Source organism: Synchiropus splendidus, chromosome 3 (assembly GCF_027744825.2).
Source record: "Synchiropus splendidus isolate RoL2022-P1 chromosome 3, RoL_Sspl_1.0, whole genome shotgun sequence".
Classification (NCBI taxonomy): domain Eukaryota; kingdom Metazoa; phylum Chordata; class Actinopteri; order Syngnathiformes; family Callionymidae; genus Synchiropus; species Synchiropus splendidus.
The window spans coordinates 31,216,734-31,242,452 of record NC_071336.1 but is presented as its reverse complement, the minus strand read 5'-3'; the positions used below and the strand labels follow the sequence as shown (position 1 = coordinate 31,242,452).

The 25,719-nt window shown below is 44.4% G+C and overlaps 1 protein-coding gene across 4 annotated transcripts in view; it reads left to right on the top strand.

Annotated features, from left to right (window-relative positions):
- The window catches only part of asap1b (ArfGAP with SH3 domain, ankyrin repeat and PH domain 1b), a 62,776-nt gene that overhangs the window by 29,976 nt on the left and 7,081 nt on the right, over positions 1 to 25,719 (top strand). For 2 of the 4 annotated variants that reach the window (XM_053860215.1, XM_053860212.1), the window contains exons 4-23: positions 1,733 to 1,807; positions 2,197 to 2,246; positions 2,319 to 2,448; positions 5,164 to 5,249; positions 7,712 to 7,787; positions 8,585 to 8,671; positions 10,097 to 10,105; positions 11,144 to 11,244; positions 11,375 to 11,444; positions 12,530 to 12,617; positions 12,700 to 12,748; positions 15,381 to 15,547; positions 17,079 to 17,212; positions 17,400 to 17,491; positions 18,192 to 18,378; positions 19,075 to 19,163; positions 20,720 to 20,835; positions 20,913 to 20,980; positions 22,486 to 22,593; positions 23,101 to 23,329. In XM_053860215.1, coding sequence (XP_053716190.1) covers positions 1,733 to 1,807; positions 2,197 to 2,246; positions 2,319 to 2,448; positions 5,164 to 5,249; positions 7,712 to 7,787; positions 8,585 to 8,671; positions 10,097 to 10,105; positions 11,144 to 11,244; positions 11,375 to 11,444; positions 12,530 to 12,617; positions 12,700 to 12,748; positions 15,381 to 15,547; positions 17,079 to 17,212; positions 17,400 to 17,491; positions 18,192 to 18,378; positions 19,075 to 19,163; positions 20,720 to 20,835; positions 20,913 to 20,980; positions 22,486 to 22,593; positions 23,101 to 23,329 — 2,011 coding nt within the window. The remainder of the gene's footprint in view (positions 1 to 1,732; positions 1,808 to 2,196; positions 2,247 to 2,318; positions 2,449 to 5,163; positions 5,250 to 7,711; positions 7,788 to 8,584; positions 8,672 to 10,096; positions 10,106 to 11,143; positions 11,245 to 11,374; positions 11,445 to 12,529; positions 12,618 to 12,699; positions 12,749 to 15,380; positions 15,548 to 17,078; positions 17,213 to 17,399; positions 17,492 to 18,191; positions 18,379 to 19,074; positions 19,164 to 20,719; positions 20,836 to 20,912; positions 20,981 to 22,485; positions 22,594 to 23,100; positions 23,330 to 25,719) is intronic. The other 2 variants (XM_053860214.1, XM_053860213.1) reach the window with 1 other exon arrangement.

Here is a 25,719-nt window from a genome sequence, read left to right as displayed (position 1 = left end):
AAGCACTTAAGAAACACATTAGAGCCCATTAAGTGTTGTTTACTTCCGTGACTGCCTTTCCCTGACTGTGTTTGGGAGGACTTGGCAAATAACAAGAGGGACTTAAATGCTTAGACCGCTGCTGATGACCCTGCTGCTGCTGCTCGAGTTAGCAGAGCTGTGGCTACTTGAGAGCGTGGCTACTCCAAGATTACGCTAATTTATCTGAAGGCTACTTCCTAATGAGGTCAGGAAACAAGATGGGCCTGCATGAAAGAAGCCTGCTGTTTTTAAGTCGGCTTCATTGAAAGTTTTTTAGGCCCCATTTGTGCTCAACTTGTGTTTCATTGGGCTTATGTGTCTCAAGCACAATGTTCAACTATTTAGGGCAATAGTCTCAAAAGACAGAAGTGGGGTTCTGTTTATTTTGGATCATTTCGTTCCCCCATTGATAACCTAAGGCTGAGACTGAGGCAGCTGTGAATTGTAATCTGTATACTGGGTCTGACCCTAGGCCTCCTCACCAGGGAGTCATCCAAGAGAAATCCTGACTAGATACCTGGCCCACCTTGTTTGACGTCTATCTTTGCATAGGAGGGTTGGTCCGTCCATTCATCCATTTACTTCGCGTCCCTACCAAATGGCTGGGCTTCATGTGGTCATGTCTCATGCTTCTATCTTGTTCTTTGGGTTCCTGTCATACCCTGGTGACCATATCACCATGCAATTTGGGACCTTTGTCTTTTGGCTCAGCTCTTTCTTAACTTAGACTTAGGCTTAGACTAGACTTTATTGATCCCTTCGGGATTACTCCCTCCAGGAAATGTACATTTATTATTAACCAATGCTTATGTCTGAAGACGCTTCCTACATCTGTCGACATCATGCACCATCCTTCCTTTACTCATCGATAAGACCCCAGGATGTTCATTCCACTGGAGCTCTAGGAGTGTAAGAAAATATTGATACGTTCAACAATGCAATGCTTAATTTCGTAATATCGATAATTTGCCAGAAATAATCACAACAAGCAAAGACTCCAAGGCATCAAAGACAACAAAACCATTGAAGTCACACACTGAACAACAATTTACATCCATTTTCCTTCTGCTTTTGACTCCTATTTACAACATTACAATCAGACCTATTGATGTGTTCATCAAACCGTGCACATCATATGCTGAGCAGTCGAGTGATGGTTAGCCATCCACTTAACTGTTGCCGCCTGCCATTAATGGAATGAAAGGACAGACATGGTGGAGCCCAGGTTCTGTTCAAGATTCTTCAAAAAGTCTATCAGTAGCTACGGAGCATACGCTAGCATGGACCCTCATGAGCTCTTAAGGGTTGTGGCGGGCTCATAATGAGTCAGCATTTCTGTGCACAGCTTGCAGTGAACCCACAGTAAGCTCTAGAAGGTATCAAAAATGACTAGCCTGTAAACGTTTCCCAGGTCTGGCTTAGACCTGCAGATTAGCTGTTGGAATCCTCCTGCAACAGCACACCACTGCTGGAAAGAGTAGTTGGAGAGCCTGTGCTCGTACTTTTCCCTCGCTTGATGGAGAGACGACTTGGTGCTGAAGCACTAGAGAATTTGGCTGCTGGACAGTGAAACGACACTCGAGGACAAACTGTGCTTTGAACGTTATCTTGCTGTATCGGATGTCAAGGTTTTTGGTATTTTGTAAAGACTGTAGTGTGTGTTGCGTGGCACTCCGACATTTATTCGTTCTATCTCGCTTCTCTCTTCCAGCTTCAGAGCCTGAGCCATAATGTGATCTTCACCCTGGACTCGCTGCTGAAGGGAGATTTAAAAGGCGTGAAGGGGGTAAGATTGACTGTAAAGCCGGTGTCTCGTTCTCCCTCCTTTTATCGACCCCTCCCACCCATGGCACAGCTCAGCAGTGTGCAGAGAACGCCTCGTCAGCACTTCTGCTTGTGCGGACAAGGGAAACAGGGGGAGTAAAACCTCTCTGTTTAAAAGATCTCGCCATAAATCCTGAAGGAGTAAACACCACTGTGCTCGAGGCGGCCCGTGTGTGACTGGGTCATGAACCTCTTGCTGTTTAAAAGAGGGCGTGGTCACCAGTGGCGTGGCCCGCGTGTAAATCGCGAGCAAAGCGAGGCCTTTGCTGAGGCACTGGTGGTGATCCAACTCTGCAAATAACTGCGTCCCCTTTGTGACCTCTCTGTATGCTTGTTTCTGTGTTCCCACAGGACATAAAGAAGCCCTTTGACAAAGCCTGGAAGGACTACGAAGCCAAGTTGTGAGTCTCAGATTAGACTTGTACCATGGCGCTTGTCGGATGAACCTGACCCGCCTTTTTTTTACCCCTTAGCACCAAAATCGAGAAGGAGAAACGGGAGCATGCCAAACAACACGGGATGATCCGCACTGAGATCACCGGAGCTGAGATCGCTGAGGAGATGGAAAAGGAGCGTCGGCTGTTCCAGCTGCAGATGTGCGAGGTTGGTGGCAAACCTTTGGAAAACACCAAGATCTCTGCCGAGAATCAAACTCGCATTTAACCCGCCAGAATTGTCACACCACACTCTATTCATCATGAGGTTTCCTTTCTTCTTGTCTTGTTTCAGGCTACGTTGTTTCACCCTAGAAATAACATCGTTTATCAATTATCCTTCATCTTGTGACCACATTCCTTTCAAAACAACTTGCATTAATGGCCCATAACATTATGACCACCTTTCTGATGTGGAGGCTGCCTTTGTAGGTGGTGCATCCCCAGAGCTGGTGTCAAAAGGGGTGGTTGTAATGTTGCATATAAAATGTTCTCAACCTCAAGTGTTTCCATATATATCATTCGTTCTGGTTTGCTCTTGAGCAACTGCTGACACCCAACCCCTCCATGGTGTTGGCGTTGTGAGTCTCTGCTTGCAGAACTCTGACAGTCAGAAGTGTGTAAAACAAATGTGAGCTCGGCGTGAGCCCCAGAGAATTCAGAACAGACCGTTAGTGCAGAATCTTGTGTGCCAAAAACCTCTCAAGTGGTGGGTGGTGCCGCCTACGCCGTGTTCGCTGTCTTTTTTAAAAAGTGGAATTATATAATGCTCGCAGGAGCTGCGCTGCTGTGAAGTGCTCACCGGGCTGCAGTCACCGCTGCCTTGCTGTCGCCTTCACTGCACCAGTTAGTGCTCACACCTGACTTAGACCTTCTACTGCCTGACACAGTTCAGATCTGGAGTAACCCCTGTTCCATTGGCCTTTTATCATCCACCTGAAAGTATTTCCTTCAATTGTACGTTTGTTCTTCCATCTGTCTGTCCATCCATTCATCCATCAATATGAGGTGTCTTCCATTTTCATCCATCCATCTAAACTGTCATCCATCCTACCATCCTATAGACTGCGTTTGTGTTGCTCATTTTTCACCTGTCATTCACCCACCTATTTGTAAATCTATCCTTTCACTGTTCACTCATCATCATGCATCCATTCATCGGCTTCCTCAGCTCTCATCCAACGCATTGACTATCTGTTCATCCTTCCATCTCTCTGCCCACCTGTAGTCCACCTTCCAACTGCGCATGTCCACTATTTGTTTTCCATTTTTGCCCTGTACCTCTCCATGGGTGCAGCAATCTGTCATGTCGGACTGTCCATCAGTATTCCATCTGCACATTTATCATCAGACCATCTGTCCGGCATCATATCCATCCGTCCAGCCATACATACTTGTTAGTTATTATCCATTTAGGTCTCATGTTACTGTTCTTCCTGTCTTTCATGTATATCTTTGTCGTACATTATCGCCAGTTCTCCATCTGTTTCTCCAACCGTATACATAGTGCACATCCATCTGTACATTTACCTTCCATGCACCCCTCTCTCTCTCTCTGTCTCTCTCTCCCTCTCCATATTTGTCTTGTTCTGTTCATCCCTTCTTGCATCATCTATCCATCCACTGTCATATATGTTAATTGCAGTTATTTAAATTGACCTTCGAGACGTGTTCACCTGTCCTCTTTCAATCCCAACAACACATTCCAGGAGGTTGCCTTCAGCCTCATGAACGTCGGCACCGTGATCGGCTTCCCCCAACTAATGACAGAAGCTCCCTGTGGACGGTAGCTTAGTGGCTGATGGTGGGGGAGGAGAGTTGTAGATGGACCGACCATAATCACGTTAAACAACGACGCAACTGCTGCACGCTGCCTTTAAGGAGTCGCGAGACCAATTACAAACAGCAACTAACCCCAGAGATTTCCAAAAATCAACACGGAGCTGCTGCTGCGGTCGGGATCGCAACAGTTGCTGCTGTCAGTGGTTCAATCTGTTCGTCCCACTTAACCTCGTTTCTCCCTGTTGCGTGCATTTTTCTCCCCCCTCACACTCGCTCTCTCACCGGCACTCTGTCTCCCTCGCCCTGTGTTACTCAATCACCGGATCACAGGCAGCGAAAGAGGAGCTCGGAATGGCAGGAGTCATCTATTCTGTCCAGGCAGAGATGCTGCACATTCACACAAAAGGCTCCAAACATCCTAAACCCACACCAGGCTCAGACCGAATGTGGATAATCCTGTCAGTCCCGACATGCACTGTCAGGCAGACAAAGCTACAACACACTCGTACACAAGTGAAATTAAAACTATAAGATGCTTCAGAGAGTTATTGTGCAACAGATTAAATTTGAGCTGGAAGTGGTCTAGAGCTGCAACTCTTTGTAATTCCCTGTGGATTGGCGCTCTGTTGGATTAGCTCGGATTGTCTTGAATGCACTTATTTGGTGGGATCTCCGTCTCAAGACACTCGCACTGACCTGGAAGCACTTTCCCTTGAGACAGGAAACGTTGAAACTTCCAATTATTCTGGACATCAAACATTTCATGATGTGTTTTTCCTCCCTTTTCCAACATTTAGAGTCAAGTTCAACTTTATCAAACTGATCAAGTGGACCCTCCAAACTGGGAGTCCTTGTTAGTAGTGATGGATAGACGAAGTATCATGAAACGTCCTCATTTTCCGAGGCCGCTGAATGGCGCTCTTGGTTTAGAAATGATATGAGGTTTCATTCAACTAGTTCAAGTCTAAGTCTGTAAGTGTTTCACGAAACCTCTTCAACCCTTCAGTACTGTGTCGACCCATGCTAACAAGTAGCTCTACAATTATCTTCAAGTGTTAACTTGTTTCTAGAAGTTGGCTGAGCTCCTCCCGTCTCTTTGCAGTACCTGATCAAAGTCAATGAGATCAAGACCAAGAAGGGAGTGGACCTGCTCCAGAACCTGATCAAGTATTACCATGCACAGTGCAAGTGAGTACCACATTATATTGAAATGATTTTATATGGATTTCCATAGAAATGCTTGGAGATCAGACAGACCGCAGGTCCTGAACCACTCAGTCCTTAGCTTGGTTGGAGGACTCCTTGAACCTTCAGATTGCTCCTCCATTAGATCAGATGAAGCCCCTAGAAACCCAGTCAAGTTCACTAGAAAAGTGAACTTGACTGGAAAGAAATTGAAGAAAGCTGAAAAGTATATAGAACATAGTGGACCAAGAAACTGTCACCGAATAACCAAATAATTTATCCAACAAAAACATTGTCTGTGAATAACTGTGACTGTTATCCAAATACTTGACTCCTCTTGGTCAGTGTTTTTATATTTATGAGTTTGGCCCGTATGTTTTTTGACTCTGACTATTCTTTTGATCTGGGACGCACCCTAATAAGTCATTATCTGTGGGCTAAATTACACCAGAGACTGATGAGTACAAACTGCGGTAGAAACTATAATGTGTTATGATCATTGTAAAACCTCGATCTGCATTCTCAACATAAGTAGGACGTCAGTGGTTTTCCTCGACTCAATCTGTTGCTCTGATGCTGCAAAACAGCGATGGATCAATAAAGAACTGCTAAATTGTGGAAAGTTCACCCTCAAATGATGTGCAGGCAAATACATGAAGCGCTGGTCAATATGCACGGGTCATCGACCAGATGTGAGGCGACAGCTGTGGGCTTTGGCGGGTAAATAAGTGTTTGCTCCTGGCACCAGAACTGCGCTAATACGTTCTCCCGCAGTGTTGCTAGGTCCTGTCAAAACAGCGGGTCAAAACAATATACTTCCTCTTAATCTGCTCGCGGGAGATCGAACAATGTGCACGAGTGATTGATTAAAAGCATAAAATCCTGAGATATAGAGCCGTGGGAGGAAACAGAAGAGAGCTGTTCCAGAGAGTGTGTTTAAGGTCGGATCTATTTTATAGGCTTAAGGGAAGAAGAATAGCAAAGATGTTTAAGATAAGATTAAGCTATTCTTTTTTATTAATTCATGATAACACACATGTCTGAGGGATGCATGTTATGTCTTGTATGTTTGACCATGTTGAATGAACCTACAGTCAGTATTTAGCTTCCTCTGACTCCTACTCACTTAAAGAACTTAACTCTTAGTGTGACTATGTCGCTGCTACTGCTAAAACCTGGCTTATAACTGCTGTGAGAAGGAGCTACTGTCAGCCGCTTTTCAGAGCTCAGACATTTATAGAACTTAGCTGCTGTTCTTAGCGCACACTTAGTTAAATATGTTTACCTTTATAGAACTACTGAAATATACAAAGAAAAATCGTGAATCGCAATAGAATATTGTCTTCAAGCCTGCTGAACACGTAATATATTAATCAATAATCTCAATAAAATCAGAGAAAGGAACAAAGCACTGCAGCACATGAAAAAGAAGGTACAACTGGCAGAGCCGGTTACCAGATATTCTACCGTGCTCTCGCAGTACTGGCTTCAGCACTATGGTGTGCTTTTGTTTTTCAACTCACAATTCAAAAACCACATTCTGTTACATTGCGATGTGGATTTGAATGGGAAAAAAAAATCATTCAGGCCAATTCTCTTACATTAGTTAGTGCTTAGCTTCCATTGAAACTTGGCTAATGCTGCTACAACTTTACTGGCATTAATAACAATGAGGCATTCTGGTTATTAGTTATTGCTTTTATTTTATTTCTTAAAACGAAATTGTTTTTTTATTATGGCATTAGCTGTAGCAGCTTTGGATAGACTGTTAATAATCATAATTATAATCATAGTTGTTCTTATAATAATTATCATCACGGGAAACATGTATCAATGTTGTATTCCGTTTGAAAATAAGCAGTATTTATTGTGGATAGTGTGTATGATAGTTTGTTAAAAAGATGAATTTTGCAAATTTGCAAAATGCATTTATATGATAAAATAATCATGACCACAATAAAAACAGTAATGGTAAGTAATAAAAAGTCATGCACTGTAGTATTCAGTTGAAAAATGCAGAGTATTTACCGTGGATAGAGTGTACAGGCAGAGACTGTTGGAGTGTATGTTGGCTGCGGATGGACTGGGGTCGATAGCGTTGATTTGTGCTTCGCTGCTTCCTGCTGACTGATCTGTCATTGATTTCCAAATTTGCTAAGTGCTAGTTCAAATGTGCCAAGCACACGGAAAGGCTGTGAGCCCAGATCCTAAAGGTGCTAGATCCAGCTTTATACATTAAACATAAATCCTCCTCGCCACCTCTTCCTGTTTGTTGTAGCGTCTGTGATTTAGAAGGGAGAAGCTTCTATTGATCTGAAGAAGAAGAGCTGTGAGTGATGAGGCGGTCAATGACACATAAGTGTGCCTGGAGGGGGCGCTCGAACCTCCAACCTTCCAGTCATGGGGCTTGATACTACAGTATCTGATTTGTTGAAGAATCTAATGTGGACTCCTCTTGTCTCCAGTTTCTTCCAGGACGGCCTGAAGACGGCAGACAAGCTGAAGCAGTACATCGAGAAGCTGGCAGCTGATCTCTATAATGTAAACACACACAATGGCTTCCATTTCACTTATTCATGAACAAACCGAGATGATTATTCCTGTAGCCTGCAGACATGGATCTATGCATGAGCGAGAGTGGGGCTAATCTGTAGGGACTGTTTGTGACCAAGGGGCTGGTTACGATAAACAAAGGCGTCTTTAAGTATATGGTTATTTGCTTGATGTTTAGCCTTTGCATTTTATTTCCATTAATATATGAAAAAAACATAGGTGAAGAAGAGAGTGTAGTCAGGGTGGAGACCACTGTGATGTCAGAGTTGGCGTGTCAGTGTTGGACCAAGGATGTTGGAGGTTCAGAAGAGGAACCCTTGAGGTTCTTGATGAAGGCGATGTGACTAGGAAGCGGACTTGCTGTGGTGACAGGAAAGAAGTTGACTTTGGTGACGCTTCTTGTTGCTGCCTACTGAGCTCTCCAGCTGGTTCCTGATGGACCTGCTCCATCGCTTTGTGGTTTGAGTGTTCCCCTGCTGCTTTTTGAAACAAGGAAAGTTCCACTACAAGCAGCGACTGTCAGGACTTGCTGGAACCTCAAACCTCTTGGCCCTGATCTGGATTTTAAAGAGCTGTTTGGATGCTGCGCAGGTTCGACAAGCCCTTGGAAAAGCACATGTCTCAGAACTTGGCTGCTCGTGTGAGAAATGGCTTGTAAATGACAAATATAATTCCAGTGTGGGAGTGAGAGTGAGTTCTGTTCTGGCGGGTCAGTTGATCCCAGTCCACGTTTGAATGTGCGGGCAGTACAGAGTAAATCCCTCTGATCACATCTCTGTCATCAGATCAAACAGACTCAGGATGAAGAGAAGAAGCAGCTGACTGCTCTGCGGGATCTGATCAAGTCCTCCCTCCAGCTGGACCAGAAGGAGGTAGGCTGATCACGTCTGGCACCACAAGACCTCGTTTCCACCGGAGCTAAATTTAACACTTGTGATTCAATCATCCCTCCTGATCTGATGGCTCCTCACGTAGCACTGCATCCCACTGCAGCCAGTGTCAAGGCTGTTTGCTGCAGCCTGTGGACAATCATCTGTTTGTTGTTAGTGCGTTGTGCTCTCCTCTGAGGAGCGTTGGCACTTGTTGATTCAGCTCTGCTGACGGCCACGTCAGCCAGCGAGCACGAGTGGTCATGTGACCTTTGAAATTGTACTCATATTTGAAACGCCATGACAATGTGATGAATTTATGCTTTTTGATTAAGTAGTCTGCAATGCTACCTTTATTTCTTTCATCTGTCGTCTTTCTTTGTTCTTTTTCCTTCTTTCTTTCCATCTGTCTGTCTGTCTCTTTTTTACTGTCTTTCTGTCTCTCTGTCAGTCTGTCTGTCCGTCAATTCATCTGTCTTTCTTTTTCCTTTCTTTCTTTTTCCTTCTTACTTTCTTTCCTTCTGTCTGTCTGTCTCTTTCTTACTGTCTTTCTGTTTGTCTGTCAGTCTGTCTGTCCATCAATTCATGTCTTTCTTTTTCCTTTCTTTCTTTTCCTTCTTTCTTTCTTTTCATCTGTCTGTCTGTTAGTCTTTCTTCTTTCCTTCTGTCTGTCTCATTTTTACTGTTTTTCTGTTTCTCTGTCAGTCTGTCTGTCCGTCAATTCATCTGTCTTTCTTTTTCCTTCTTTCTTTCTTTTCATCTGTCTGTCTGTTAGTCTTTGTTCTTTCCTTCTGTCTGTCTGTCTCTTTCTTACTGTTTTTCTGTTTGTCTGTCTGTCCGTCAATTCACCCGTCTTTCTTTGTCCCGTATGTGTGTCTGTCGTCTTTGCTTTGTTATTTTTGTTTGTCAAGTTCTTTCCTCTACTTTTAGGAAAAAATGAAGGAAATCAATGTCCAAATGAAATGGGGAAATAGGCGAATCAAAAGTATTAAAGTAAAGCCACCAATTGCTCCAACAACCATCAGAGGTCAGGTCACGGGGGCAGCAACCAAATGAAGAACTTCACCAGGTCACCCAGAGGGCTGTGATCTCGCTATCGTGTCCCGGGTCTGCCCCTGGGCCTCCCCCCAGACAAGCTGAAACGAGATCATATTTATTTATTCAAACCAGTGTAGTGCTTGCGATGTCACCCTGACACTCCCTCCAGTCTGTCTCTCTGCATGTTAAAGGAGCTTCGCACTAAATGTTCTCTTCTAGCTGACGTCCTCTTTTCACTCTCACCGACATTAAAAACAAAGTCTTGGATCACAGTTGTTTAGTCAGTGACACCCTTTTCACACACCCACCTTCTGCACCTGAGTCGGATCTTTCACACCTCTCCCCCTCTCTGCCCCCCCTCCCTCTGCCTTCTGCTCGTCTGGACTCAAGTCTAGAAGAGTAAGTTCTGGTGCACGAGCAGCATGCCGGTCTGTGTTGCTTGGTGTGCATGTTAGCGCCGTAGAGTCGAGCTGCAGCTTGTGTTTGGAGTTTTTCCTCATAGAACTTTTTATTTTAGGTTTGGAATTAGTTTGTGTGAGTGCCTGCATGCATTCGGGGATAAAGCTGTCGTACAAATGTGAAAATAAAACGTTTTTCCCCATTCCCTTCAATTATTAACCCAAGTTAAATGGTTTTCTTGGACAATAAATATTGAGAAATAGAGTCTGAATGTAACTATATCATTGTATTATGTTAGCATTTTAGTGCCCTAGTTTAGTCATCTTCCAGTATTGAACCCTGATCTGCATTTTGGGTTACGAGTAACTATGTGTTAGCATTCTTTAGGTGTTGAGGCAGCGTGTTTTTCTGATGGACCACATGTGGTCAAGAGCTTGGTCAGTCAAGTTCACGTTATTTCCGGTGGTAAACATTGGTTTGGGTTATGACCGTTGTTGGTGAAGATTTGATTTAACTTATATCTCATGTTTATTTCCACCAACATTGATGTTTCTCTAGGATTACATTTTCCTTTCAATAATTTAGCTTGTTATTTGCATTTTTTAAAATATAAATTACTTTCCCTTGTATTTTTTAATACACAAAATCTTTAAAAAATGTAACCAAATATATGATCAGTATCACAATAATACATATATGTTTTAAAATATATCCATTTAAATTGAAGAGCACATCCAAAAATAAATCCTAATAGAATTAATATAATGCTGTCCACTCTGTTTATTAGTACTGTGTCACAACCCCTCTTTATGACACCACTATTTGTAAATAGATGGCTTCATGAATAAATTAAATCCTATTCCTCACAGTATTCGTTTTCTTGTTTTTCCTTGATAATCTTGGTTGATATTCCTATGTTTGACTTGCAGCGTTTCTTAAATGCGCACTATGCTTAGACAGTTTTCCACCCCATATGCATGTCTGTAGCAGACCAGTCATCATTTATCTGTATTTTAACGCGACCTTTCTTTGCTGCAGGACTCTCAGAGCAAGCAGGGCGGCTACAGCATGCACCAGCTGCAAGGCAACAAGGAGTTTGGCAGCGAGAAGAAGGGGTACCTGCTGAAGAAGAGCGATGGGTAAGCTGCTGTCTGGCTCCTTATGTAAAAAAAAAAAAAAAAAAAGGGCCGCTCTGCTGATGAAATTTTAAAGTGGGCGCGGAAACAAAAGACATGACAACCCCCCTTTTGTAATGTGCTCCCCTCGCAGGCTGAGGAAGGTGTGGCAGAGGAGGCAGTGCTCCGTGAAGGGGGGCATCCTCACCATCTCTCATGCCACAGTGAGTAAAAACACAGATGAACTCTGTGACACCCACAAGTGGATGGATGAAGGGGGGGGGCGTCACGTGCTGGGGCTTCTCAATGTGGAGGGAGGCTCGCTGAGCGGAATTGACATAGATTGGTTGCCATGGCAACCCCGTATCTCCTCTCCCTGCCCCTCCCCCTACGGCCCGCTGTGCCCGGGTGACTCATCTCAGAGCGTGAGTGCTCCGCGCGCGGCGGCTCGCCCATCGTCTCTGCTCCAGTGCATCGGCGGTCACTGTGTTTTCTCTTCTGGAAGGAAGGACGACAAATACTTCTTGGATCTCAGTTGTTTAGGAAAATATCGACTAGCTTAGCTGCTGCACGTGAGAACACGGCAGCTCGACAGGAGGAGGGACATTTTTGTGTCGGTAATAAGAGAGCCATTCTCATGTTGGCGATGACATCAACCTGCATCAGGCTTTTGGTCGCAGCAGTCACAGTCAAACAGTCCTTCATAAGATAAACAGAAATGTTTCAAAAGCATTGAATTTCTGTATCACGTTGACCCTTCAACTACTGCACCTAGTTTAAAAATCTATGTATATTTTGATGTTTATTTTTCAGTATTTTCACTATTATAGAGGTGGGAAATACCTCCTGAGGATGGCTTCAGGAGAAGGAGAATTTGCTCTTGCTTGAGCTTGTAGTTAAAAGGTTAATGCCCCCAACAGTGTTGTACTGCTCAACCTGGAACTGTATTGAATATTAGTCCAATAATTGTTCAGTGGGATCAAGTCATTGTTAGGTATATTAGGTTCAGTTAGGTATGACTCTCAGAGTCTCTGATGTTTTGAAACTAACAATTAATATTAAAAGTTCAATCAGCTTTTCTGTGGGGTGTGGAACTGTAGTGGATATTACTCATTCAAACCAGATCGAGCAGAGGTCTCTATAGGATTCTAGCTCTCCGTATAGGACTCTACAAAGCACCCACCCTGGTAGACGTTGGGCTTCACTAACTCATTCTGTGCAGCAGATGGGTCAACTTCATGACAAATTTCATTCACATTTCTCATGTCGATGGATCGGCCAGTGACCGTACTTGTGTTTGCACCTCCAGTCCAACAGGCAGCCGGTGAAGCTGAACCTCCTCACCTGTCAGGTCAAGCCCAGCGCGGAGGACCGGAAGTGCTTCGACCTCATTTCCCGTAAGTCTCCCTTTCACTGCATGTGGGCACTTAAAACCAGAAAATGCTTTCTTTTCACGATGCGTTCACTGTCTTTGTGCAGATAACCGGACGTATCATTTCCAAGCGGAGGACGAGCAGGAGTTTGTCATGTGAGTGTTGAGACACGCAGAGCTGTGGTGCTGTGTGAAGTTTCACTTCCTGTGTAAATGGCTGTGAAGCCAGTGGCCGCTCAGATGGGATGCAGAAACCACGCGACACGTCTTCATCTCAACAGCCGAGTGTGAGGAAACCACAAGCGGCCAAATTATCATGCCTGTAACTCACGATTGAGTGTCATGGAATGTTGCTGTGTCACGTCAGCTGGCGCCAACGTCCGTGTACTCCTCATCCCTCTACTGAACATTGTTAGCCTCTCTCACGACATCCATGAACAAATAGCTCGATGAGGCTATTGTGTTTTCTTCTATCACATATTGGAGCTTTAAAGTTGGAAATGAGTTAGAATTCACCCAGAACAGCTACGTTGATGCTCCACAATGGTAGTATTTGTTGGCTGTAATGGGTTTTTTCCATTAATAATTCTTGCATTTGCATTTCAGCTAAGTTAGTAGTTTAGCTTAAGAATGATGTCCACTGCAAGTGGTGTGGAAGCAACTGCTGCGGTTGTTTTCCCATATGAAATACATCATTCAGTACACTAGTCAGTACAATATTTGCCTATGTGAGTCGTTCATGCGTCTGAAAAGAGCTGGAGCTTTTAAAACCCAAGAGAGTTTAGAGTTTCTCGCATTATAAGTACGGTGATGAAGTCCACCACACTTCACAGGTGTCCATGTCATGGTCCATGAGATTTTAGATTTAGATTTCTACATTTCGCCGCTACCTTACCACTGAATTTTCTCTGTTCAACCAAGCATTTTAGCTCTAGTTTTAGCACTTTTTAACTTAAAGTACATTGAAATAAATAAAGATCTTCTAAAACATTTATGCTTTCAATATAAAAACAAAGACTGATTAATCGTGTCATGCTACAAGCTAATGTCAGTGCGACTAAAAATGAGAGTTTGGGTCGTTGAGTTGTGATACACTGCTCACATATGACCCTTTTCGTTTAGAACTGAATGTGTGTGAAAGCAGCTTTCCTTGGCGAAAGTTGAAGACAGTGTCACCATCAACTTCATCTGAAAGAAGGTCATCATCTGTGTGTGTGTGAGAGAGAGAGAGAGAAAGATTTCTGTGGTTTCAGAAGTTTAGGTCTCAGTCGTGAAAGGTTTCTCCCCAGCCCATGCGTGACAAAAGACGAGTGTTGTACTGAACGCACGGCGCTGTAGAGGACGTATAACATGATGGATTGTGAAGCAGAGAAACAGTTGCTGGTGCGCTGCAGGATGAAGCTAATCTTACTGGACACACCAGTCAGTAGGTCACCTGACACCAAGAGTTGAACGAGCCAAATGAGGCATTGGTATGAAATATTAAATGATACGTTTTTCACATCAATTTGAAAAATCTTTTTCAGTTTCATCGCGATTTACTCTGACAAATGCGTGGCTGATGTCTGCCCTCATGCACCCACTGTGTTCAAGGCTGTCACTAAATGTTTCTCACTTGTCTCCACAACAACAAAGCAAACAGTCATTAATGATGTTGAACAGAGTCAGTGACTCCAGACGAATCTGTATCTGAATAATATGAAGAAGACAGTCAGAGGTGTGAGGCTCAGCAGTGTGAGAGCTATGAGGCAAGATGGCGTCTCCTCTGTCTCCTCATCTCTGAAGGTCTCAGTTGGTAGACAAGTGGAACACATGGAAGCAGCACATCTGACACACCTTGTGACACAAGTTGGTTGAACATGATACTGATGAAAGCTGTGACTCAAGTGAGCTGTCCGGATATGATGCAGGCATGTGTCACTCAAGCCTTCAACTAGGATCAGCTTTGTGACGCAGACTTAAATGAGGTTTCTAGAAGGTAAACATTCTTCTTATCGACTATACAAACAAAATATCTTCTACATTAGTGGCTCATCATTTAGATGAAAATAATTATTCATGATTCAAACTACTCCTGTGCTGAACCACAAGTGACTCATTTACTCAAAGTGCACATTTTTTTAAACGTCTCCACCGAGGACCATGACCTGTGATGGGGTTAAAGGAGTCGTTTCTGGCAGAGCTTTTAGCATCAGATGCCAGCGTGCCAAGTGGCGCTGCTAAATCGAGGCAGCGATGCGCTAGAGAAACTGCTCTCCTTAACACGTTTGAGTTTATTGAATCATATTCCTGCCTCAGCTCAGCTCCTGCTGCGGATCTCGCTCTCGCCTCCCCTCTCCGTGTTCCTGCCTCCCTCTGGGATCTGCCTCTGCTGATCCTCACCGCCGCCTCTGTCACGCACTCCACATTGCAGCAGCAGCTTCTCGGGATTTTCAATGAAATATTTAGTGTTCCGTAGAGCGACTCCTCCGAAGAGGCCGAAAGGTTCTGTAAACAAAATAAAAAAAAAAAAAAAGATAAAAATCTGTGCAAATCTGCTGTTTCTGTCGCATGTTTTGATATTTGCCTTTGCTGATATTGGTAATGAGTCTATTATTTTCTATGCACCAGCTAGGTCCAATGGCAATGTCCAAAGTGAATCACCTGTGAGGATAGCAGAAATCAGTCAGTGCTCAGGCTCTTATTCTGAAATTGTCATTGAAACAGGAAGTCCTTCTTTTTAACTAAAAACGGTGACAATAGTTGTGTAAAGTTGCGTGTCCTCATGAGCCACCCTCTTCCCGTGCAGCTGGATCTCGGTGCTGACCAACAGTAAGGAGGAGGCCTTGAACATGGCGTTCCGTGGCGAGCAGACCAGCGGCGGCGAGGACGGTTTGGAAGACCTGACCAAAGCCATCATCGAGGACGTGCTGCGGATGCCCGGCAACGAAGTGTGCTGCGACTGCGGCGCTGCAGGTGTGTTTACATGCGGGCTGTTCGCCCGCTGAGCTGGTGCTGAGTCACCGCGCTGTGGGAGGAGAGTCGCACATCTGCTTCTCAGCAGTCTCACATTCAGCTGGAAAGACTTTTTCTGCTGTTGTGTAGCCAAACATCTTTTTAGTTAGTGATGTCACTGCAGAGGATGAGTGAGCAAGATGCTGCTGCAGCAGTCCTCAGCAGAGCTGTGCGTGTGTGTACATCTAATGTAGCTATACTTGTGGGCACCTTTTGCTGGACCTCAACTGAAGATGAGACTTTAAAATAACTGGGTCATTATTGTTGAATTTAAGCTTGGTTTGCAGTCCTAGTTAAGGTTAGCCATTTGTTTTGGATGGTTCGGTTTAGGGTGACACGCTGAGGTCACCACAAAATAGGAATACACGCAAAGTACACTCAAATACACCCAAAGTACTTCAGAAATGTATTCAGACTTCATGTATTCTGTAACATAACAGCACGTCAAAATTGCAAAACATACACACACGTCAACATTGTTGTGCAAGCAGTGGCGTGCCTATGCACACAAACATCTGCGCTAACACAACAGCAGCCAAACAAAAAAACGCACACACAAGGACATGGCAAACACTTACACATATAGTGTTATTTAACCACACCGACATCTTAACACTCACACAGCAAACCCAAGGTGACAACACATCCAAAGAAGTGCTGACACACTTAAACCCTCGCAGCAACACTCAGAAAAAGACCATCGCACAATGCACCTCACCAACAGACCTACACACACGCGTCTGCTCTGAAGGCATAAAAAGCATTTCTCAGCGTAGAAAGCAGCGTCCTTACATCACAGCGTTACATAAGTCACACACCAGCGCTGAGACAATCCCTCACCCTCCAGATGTGCTTCGTTCTTTTGTGTCCCGCGAGTGTCAAACCACAGTATCTGCCCTGCGTTGTCATGACATCACATGCGCAGCAGGAGGCCGCTGTCCCCTCCATGAGGCGCAGCTTTGCAGATTTAAGTATTAATCATCTATAGAGGTCACAGAACATGTTCTCATCACGCGCGACATGCTCCTGTGACCCCGCCTGCATCTGTTCATTGTGATCCCCACGTCTGTGTGCGTCACAGCTTCTGGAGTTCTGGCCCGGAACATCAGCCCCGGTTCGTAACAGCCACCGGAGGGAGTCCACACTGCAGTTATGCAATATGCTCTTATCCTCCTGCAGCGGGACGTGACTGTTGAGGGCCTGCGACAGCCCTTTTGTTGTCGCAGGTCAGGGAGCAAATGTTGTCCATAAAGTCACTGGGGAAAATGGAGGAGGCTCATAAAACTTGCAGGTTTGTTATCTTAACGGCAGGAAGCAGCGTTAGAGGTGTGGAAGAGGAAGATACTGAGCTTGTCAGTGCACGATCAGAAATGACTGTATCAGAAGTAGAGACAAAGTTAGGGAGGTCAGATTGGTTTGGTGCAGGAGAGACGGAGTTGGTTTGCCGTGGCCCAGTGTTGGAATCATAATATATCCATCATCAATTTTCCAGACCCCAAGTGGCTCTCCACCAACCTTGGCATCTTGACCTGCATCGAGTGTTCCGGCATCCACCGAGAGATGGGGGTTCACATCTCCCGCATCCAGTCCATGGAGCTGGACAAACTAGGCACCTCGGAACTCTTGGTGAGTGGCCTCATCTCAGCAGCAAACCCAAATCTGTCCGCAGTAATAAACAGTCAGGGAGCAGGGGAATCAGCATCTGACCCCTGAAGCAGAAGCAACTATTGGCTTTGTGGCTCTCTGGAAACATGCAAACGCTGTCCTGCTTGTCAACATGACTCCGGACTCATGTTTCCCTTTTCTCCTCCAGCTGGCCAAGAATGTGGGGAATAGTAGTTTCAATGAGATCATGGAGGGAAACCTCCCCTCCCCTTCACCAAAGCCCACCCCCTCCAGCGACATGTGAGTCCAAACAAAGTGATCTGACTTGATTCTCTTCATCTCGAGCCGCACGGTATCTCAAACTAGCATTAGTGGGTTCGTGCTGTCGAACAAATGTAACCAAAGGACAATTAAAATAAAGATGGCATCATGATGACATTTTAAAAACTGAATAGTCTTTTCAGTTATCAATGATGTGGTATTTTACAGTACAAATATGTTTAGTTTGATATTTAAATATTTTAATCAATGTGTAAACACGTACTGATATCTATATATGTGTACTGTCATTTGTTTTACTGTTCATTTTACATGATTTGTTGTATATTTTACTCAAAAAATGTTTTTTTTATCCTCAATTATTTTACATTTTGATATTATTCTTGTCATCTTAAGTAATTTTCTTAAACCTTTTATTATGTCACATGGTAAATTTTATTTTTGCTTTTACTTCATTTGTTGTATGTCAATTTTGTATTGTTGCTATACATAAAAACAAAGTCTAATAATAAATATATATTTTAAACTTTTAATCAATAGCAACAATCAGAAAGTATGTATAAACGATATACTTTTTTAGCGTTTTAGCTGTTGTCTCTCATTACAATATCGTATTTTATATTTCATTTTAGCAATATCATCCCTTTCACATAAAATCTAAAATAGTAACCACAGTTTTTCGTAAAGTGGTTCGATTTATTCTCCTATCTGCCCCCCACAGGACCGCGAGGAAGGAGTTCATCAACGCCAAGTATGTCGACCACAAGTTCGCCCGGAAGACATGCACGTCTGCAGCCGCCAAGATGATTGAGCTCTTCGAGGCGGTCCAGTCCCGTGACCTGCTGGCTCTGATCCAGGTCTACGCTGAAGGCGTGGAGCTCATGGAGCCTCTTCCAGAGTCCGGGGCAGTAAGTCAAGCCACTCGTGTCGAGAAGATCTTTACTTGTGCTGGGAATTACTGGGCTAAAAATGAGAGAAAGGGAAAGGCAGTGTTGCTTGTTTTGGTTTTCATGTCATTTTTTAAATCTAAATGTTAAATCCCGCTCAGCGGCGAAGTGTTCCATCTCTTTCTTTCATTCTCATTTATGGCTCTGCTTTCCTTTTTTTTACGGCTTTTCTCTCCTAAAAATAGCCGGCGTGGATGGTAGAAGACACCGCAGCGTGAACAACATTGGTGATCAGACTTCATGTGACATAAATGGGTCATGGTTTTATAACTCAGACATGCTACTTCTGTAATGAAAAATTAAGTGTACAACGCAGGCGTGGAGCACAAGAGGATGATTTTTGGTGACGGGGGGAGGGATGGTTAGGGGGAGGTGGGAGTCACCGCTCTTGACTCATTGATCTGAGGAAACCACAAACATCATTTCAGCAAACCTTTGCTTTGCATTCCCACCTTTTTGCGTCCTGAATGTTGACGTTAATAAACGTGTCGTCGAGTGTGGACGCAGAGCATTAACTGTCATTGAACGAAAATATCATTTTAGGAGCCATTTTGTTTACTGCTGCTTGTTTTAACGCTGAAAGAGTCAGTGGAGGAACAGAATGGATGCTGCTCAGAGCGTCACTCCGTCTCTCTGCTGTGTTCGATCGCCCCCTAGCAGGAAGCTGGAGAAACTGCACTGCACTACTCAGTACGGACGGCTGACCAGACCTCGCTGCATCTGGTGGACTTCCTCGTCCAGAACAGGTAGGCCTCTCCTCTCCTCAACACTTGTTGTCAACAAAGCGGCTTTTACTAAATCCACACATCATTCTGGAAGTCAACACGAGAGAACGGGCTCTGATCAAAGGATGATAAACGCAGTGAGGGAAGCTCGCTCTCTCGCTCCGCTCACATTCCCACAAGGCAAACAGAAATGGGTCAAGCACTTTTTTTTTCCCTCTGCCTTAATTTATTCCTCTCTTTTCACTTGTTTACCCACCACTGCTCCGACAGCTCGCAGAAGGAGGCACCATCTCGCTCATTTGTTCTGCTTCGCTCTGCTCTTTCATTTTCAAATGCGCTTGTCGTCCATTCACTTTTAAACCGTGCCATTCAATAGAAACAAAGTCTGTCCGGCTATCTATGAAGAACAGCCATGAATAAGCAAACTGAAATGATACATTTCAAATATTAAACTGCTCGACATATTTACACTAGCATAGTGTCACTCCTGGACGTCTGCTATTCAGTTGTTCTGCCACTTCTTTACAACAGTGACCAGGCTGTTGTGGCTGGACTGAGCAGCCTGGTGGTCTCACCCTCATGGTTTTCAGTGTGAAGCAACCCTCCCAAACCAGCCTTCAAACTCAAATGAAATCGTTTTCTGACTGACTTTCTAGCTTAATAAGCACTCCAAAAACGCACTTCTGCTCTTCACGCTCTGTTTGTCTCGCACCCTCTCGGAATACTCTTCACTGCAGCAGCGTGAGCTCTTCACCCTCATTATGCATGTATGTTTCACACGTCATCAAAGCTCTCGCTTTCCTCTTTCAGAAGCAGTTTGAATATTGAAAACTGCACCGACCAGTGTGAAGTTACTGTAATGACGGTTGTATGAGTGCAAAGCTTCGGTTCTCTGCTTTCAGGCGGTGTTTGAACCACCTGGATGGGATGAACCTTTGAGGCAATTTAAAATACTTTTGGGTCGTGTAGTCTGACAAACAGTAATATTGACTAAATACACAAAGTTTAGTTTTTATGCTCAAAAATCATATTTCTTTCTGTCTTTTTTTAAAAACTTAAATAGCATTATGTCTGAGGCTCAAATCAAACAGTAAAATCAAAATAAAAACACTTCAGCTTCATTCTTACTGCTGTGTTGTTCCACCATGGAAAGCATATTTGACCAGCTGGGGTGGATTAGAACCTTGACTGTTCTTCATCCACCTCCTCTGTGACCAGTAACACCGTGTTAGCCAGACAAAAAAATCAATTGCTATGATCCTTAGACCTCAGTCCGGTTTGACAGAGAGGCCTGTGAAGCATCTCGGTCCGAGGATTCACCTTTGTGCTTCTGAAAATACGGAAGGGGTTCAGCTACGTGGTCCGTCCTCTCTCTGGTTGGAGTGTACGCCGATGATGACCCACTTTCCGTGTTTGCTAAAACTCACATTAGCCTCCCACCCGGAGGGGTCACGTCAGGCCAAGTGGTCGTCACTCATGTGAAGTCACTTAAAAGCTGGGGTGATGAGACATTAACCTAAAGCTGCAGGACTCGGGCTGGTGCGACCTTTCACCCCTCTCTCTGTCTCTCTGAACAGCGGTAACCTGGATAAGCAGACGGAGTGGGGGAACACCGCCCTGCACTACTGCTGCATGTACGAGAAGCCCGAGTGCCTCAAGTTACTCCTGAGGGGCAAGCCAGCGACCGACATCAGTGAGTCACACGTCCACTTGATCCTCGCCGACTGTCATCTGCTCGCTTGACTGTTGACTCTCCTCTTGTGGCCTCAGCCAATCAGAACGGAGAGACGGCGCTGGATGTTGCCAGGCAACTGAGGAACACTCAGTGTGAGGAGGCAGTGAGTATCTCAGTCAGAAACGCTTCCAGCTGGACCTTCTGGAGCGCAGCCTGGATTTTTAAACAACACAAACGTTCATAATTGGCCTTCCATGTGGTGTTATTTAGTTGCTGGGTAGAAAGTCGGTAGATCGATGCTCTGCTGCAGCGACAGCAGAGTGGGAGTCAGTCAGGAAGTGCTCATTATTATGAGTGCACACAGAATGCATGACAGGTCCTCATATCAATGACACGTGTACTGTGCAGCCGGGAGAGACTCTGTGACTGGAAATAAGAGCTAGGTAGTGAATATGAGGAGAAATCATTTCTTAAACTTCTTGTGTTTAAAAAGAAATGAAAGTATATTATTTAATATGTTAAATCTTATAATGACATTAATGAACTATTGTTCGGTACATTTTGGAAATTAGTTAAAGGATGAGGCTGTTACAAACTAAAACAATATACGCAGTGATGTTAGAGTATAAACACCTACTGTGATTTTCAATATTTACCTTTGTACTGTTATATGCATTAACAGATTAAGTAAAAGCACAGTATATATTCAAAATAAATGAATAAATTGTAAAAGTGATAAATAAATTGATGGAAAGGCAGATAAAGCTGTGAAATTATAGATGATGTATAAATAAATGAACTCAATTATGAATGAATACAGCCTAAACAAAAGACAAAGACAAATAAACAACTCCATAATAATGATGTAAAACATATTAATAATAGATAATGAAGCAAGATATATCTAAAATTTTGAATGAAATCGTGTCACATAATTCATCACAATGAATCATCTGTTCAGACATGGTGATGGTGGTAAAAATGATTTTGCAGGAGGAGAAATACTAATGTATTAATGGACTAAAACTAAGAATATTTTAATTAATAGAAAATGGTATTGGTTGATCTTGCATTAATATTAATATATAATAAGTTATTAATAATGGTTTGGACATGTACAGAGGAGAGAGAGCCAGTACATTGGTAGATGAAGATGTTGAGGTTGGAACTGCCAGGCAGAAGGTGGAGAGGAAGGCCAAAGAGGAGATTGATGGAGGTGGTGAAGGAGGACATGAGGTTTGTAGGTTTGAGAGAAGAGGAAGCAGAGGACAGGGGGAGATGGAGGAGGATGATCCACTGTGGCCACCACTGAAGGGAGAAGCCGAATGGAAAAGAAGAAGAATAAGTTATGAATAAACTGAATGAGATGAATGTAATAATACCAGGGGAAAAGTGTAAAATATTTAAAGAAATGATATAGATACATTAATGAATAAAAAATATTAAATCAATATGAAGAATATACTGTATATGTGTGTGTGATATTTATAATATTTATCTATAATATTTATAAATAAATATGTATACGGAAATGGCAAATCTGAATCAGGATGTGTACACAAATAGACTGTAAACAGGGTGATATATGAATGTGTGCAGTGGTGAATTGGTTCTGATCATTCAGTTGTGACACACGTGGCTTGGTCGATAACCTGCTCGTGTCTTCAGCTTGTGCAGGCTGCCGAAGGGAAGTTCAACCCGCACATCCATGTGGAGTACGAGTGGAGCCTGCGGCTGGAGGAGATGGACGAGAGCGACGACGACCTGGACGATAAGGTGCGCAGCCCCCAGGGAGCGGTGGTTTCCTTTTAAGACTCGCGCAGGAGAGTCAGCGTTAAAGATGGCCGCGGTAGAATCCCCGAACGCAAATGAAGCGGCTCAGGATTTGGGGCTATTTTTGGCTGCCTTTCATCGTTGTCTGGAGCTTCCTCCTTTGTGTCAGACTTCGCCGTTGTTTCCTTTGAGTCAGAGATTTGGGATTTTCTCTCCATTCATGAGGCCCCGGCTGAATTTAATCTGCTGTAATGGCAGTGAGGAATGAGCCGGTGCCATTCATGTCACCTATGAACCTGGGGTCAAGTACACAAGCTGCTTATCGCTATCTAGAGAGGGATCTTCTAGTGAGGGCGCAGTGAGTGGTGAGCTCTTTTCCGAGGTAAAGGAAGGGAGTCCTTCCTTCATGTTGCGTCTCCAGCTCCGCTACAAAGCTGTAAAAAACGGGCCTTTACTTTTTATGCCTTGATGACTACTGTGGCCCTGACCATCTGTCGTCACCCCCCACAGCCCAGTCCCATCAAGAAGGACCGCTCCCCTCGTCCTCAGAGCTTCTGCCACTCCTCCAGTCTGTCCCCCCACGACAAGCTCTCCCTGCCGGGCTTCATCAGCCAGCGGGACAAGCAGCAGCGCCTGTCCTACAGCGCCTTCACCAACCAGATGTACAGCGCCTCCACCGACCTCACCTCCTCCCCGGTGGCTGATGGACCGCCGCTGCCGCCGCGCAACCAGGGCAAAGGTCAGACCTGCACGCCGCGCCCGCTGCCCGGCACAGAACTCCCAAAACCTGAGGTCACAGGAGTTAGTGCAGAGACGCACAACCACAGCATCAGACTAATGCTGACAACAAACGACACAAATACAGACACGTAACACACACAGACTTAGAAACACTACTTAGAGGACAAACTGCATGCGTGTGCAAGTACACAAAACATTCTGGCAATCATGATTGGACTTTCTCAAGATGGAAAAACACACACTTAGACTCTTGTGCAGGCAGACCGACACATTTACACTCATGCAATACCCACTCTGGTAACTACACACAAACACACATAGGTGGGCTGACACAAACAAACAACTTCCCACACAGACACGTTTGTATTCCTATCCTCGTGGGGACCGCTCATTGCCATAACCCTTTCCCCAGCCTCTCACCATAAACCTAACCATCCAAAACGCGTGGCTCACCTTAACCAGGACTCTGAACCAAACTTAGACCCAATTATAATGATTCACTATTTTGAAGTTTTACCTTCACCCTAACCCGGAAAAGGTCCCCACTAGGAGGTGCGTTTCCAAGATTTGGTCCCCACAAGTATAACTATACAAAGTACACACACTCCCTGCAGAGGAATGCATGAAGTCAACAAAGGCTCACACAACCTGGCGTCAGTAGAAAAGCTGACACACACTTGACCTCTAGGAAAACACACTTCATCATCAGTCCACACTCAAACACACACGAGAGTGTCGTCTTGCTGTGTGCGCACCGTCACAATTAAGGAAAACACTCCTCCCTCTGACGCCATGTGTTTTTCAAGTGTGAGAAAGCTGACTCAGCTAAACCAACCACCCAACAGGCCGTTGATGTTATTCCGTTCTTTTTAATGTCTCACTGAAACGTGGAATAGTTTGATGAGTCTTTGTTACTAGAGACCTACTAATTCTAACACTTCTGGTTTTGTCGCTTACCTGCTAAGCTAAAAACACTGTCAAGCACTGTAAACAATTCCACAAGCTTTTATTTAATTTGATTCAGAATGGCTTAGAATATTTTTTTTCACTTTTGCAAACTGTTGGTTGAACTTTTTCTTTTCACGTTTACATAACACCGCTGTAACGTCCCACACCACCAGTTTAACACTCCTGCTTTGCTGAACGTGCTGATGAAAGCCACAATGTTTGGGCTGAGTTGGTGGAACCACAAGTTCATTCACAAACAAGATTGCATAAGCAGCTAATGAGCCTCCTCAGAACCATCTCTCTCTCTCTCTCTCTCTCTCTCGGGGCAGAAGAGCTCATCCTGAGACCAGCTTCACGCCTTTCTTCTTTTTCTTCTTCTTTTCCCGTTTTGCTGCTGACAAGATCTCATCATGTTCTTTTCTCCTGTGTGGGAGCTGCCGGTTTGAAGACGGACATGACTGCAGCGTCTCTCCCACACTCCTCCTCATCTCGCTCTCTTTTCTTTCTCTTTTTTGTTTCTCTTATTCTTTTCAGCTCCACACTTGGCATTCCTTGGCTCTCATTCGCACTACGCCACTCTGGCTGGCACTCGACCATACATCAGTGAATATCCTGCTTTTACGTTCTCCCCCTTTCCCACTCGGCTGGTGCCCCCCCCACCCCTCCATCTCCACTCTTATCCCTCAGTTGTTTCTCCTCTACAGCTCAGGTTTAAGATGGCGGCCATCTTTGCCGCCATCTTTGAGCTGTAGAGTCACACCACAGCTGACTTCTCTCTGGCTGAGCTCTCTATTAGCTACTGACCCCGACTGGACTCTGAGCAGGGTCTGACATGACGCTGTCGTTGCAGAAGATCCACCGATGCATTGCTTGTTGTGATCTAGTCTGTGGACCCCTAAAGCAAGACTGCACTAAATACACAGCTGAGGATTGAGCTACACATTTAAGGAGCTACACAGGGTTTAGCAAGGAATTTGAGACATGGCGTCCCACTGTCTGACTGGGGCGGAGCAAACTTAGAAATATTTCTTTTACATTTTTCGTTGTCAGCGAGAATGTAGCCCGGCCTCCAGAACATTTGAGAAGCAGAGGAAATAGTTACGACAAAGGATGGAGCGACGCGTCAGGATTTTATTGTTGTCAATAGCAGCGCTCCCGCAGTATTTTTAACCATGAGATTTTGGTGTCCGCGATCGCAAACCGATCTAATTCAGCAAAATTCACGGGGGAGAAACAACCTTTTGATGGAAACCAGTAAGGTGGTGCTCCGATTAGAGCACTATACGGGCACTAGGGATCGGAAATTGTAGGCGTCCTGCTGAAAAAACAGCATCCAATTTCTCACGTTTTTCAGTCTAGCTAGAAGCTGGAGTGTTGGTATTTTGGGATACCTGAGGGATGTTTCTGAATGGAACTACCGTAAATTCCGGACTATAGAGC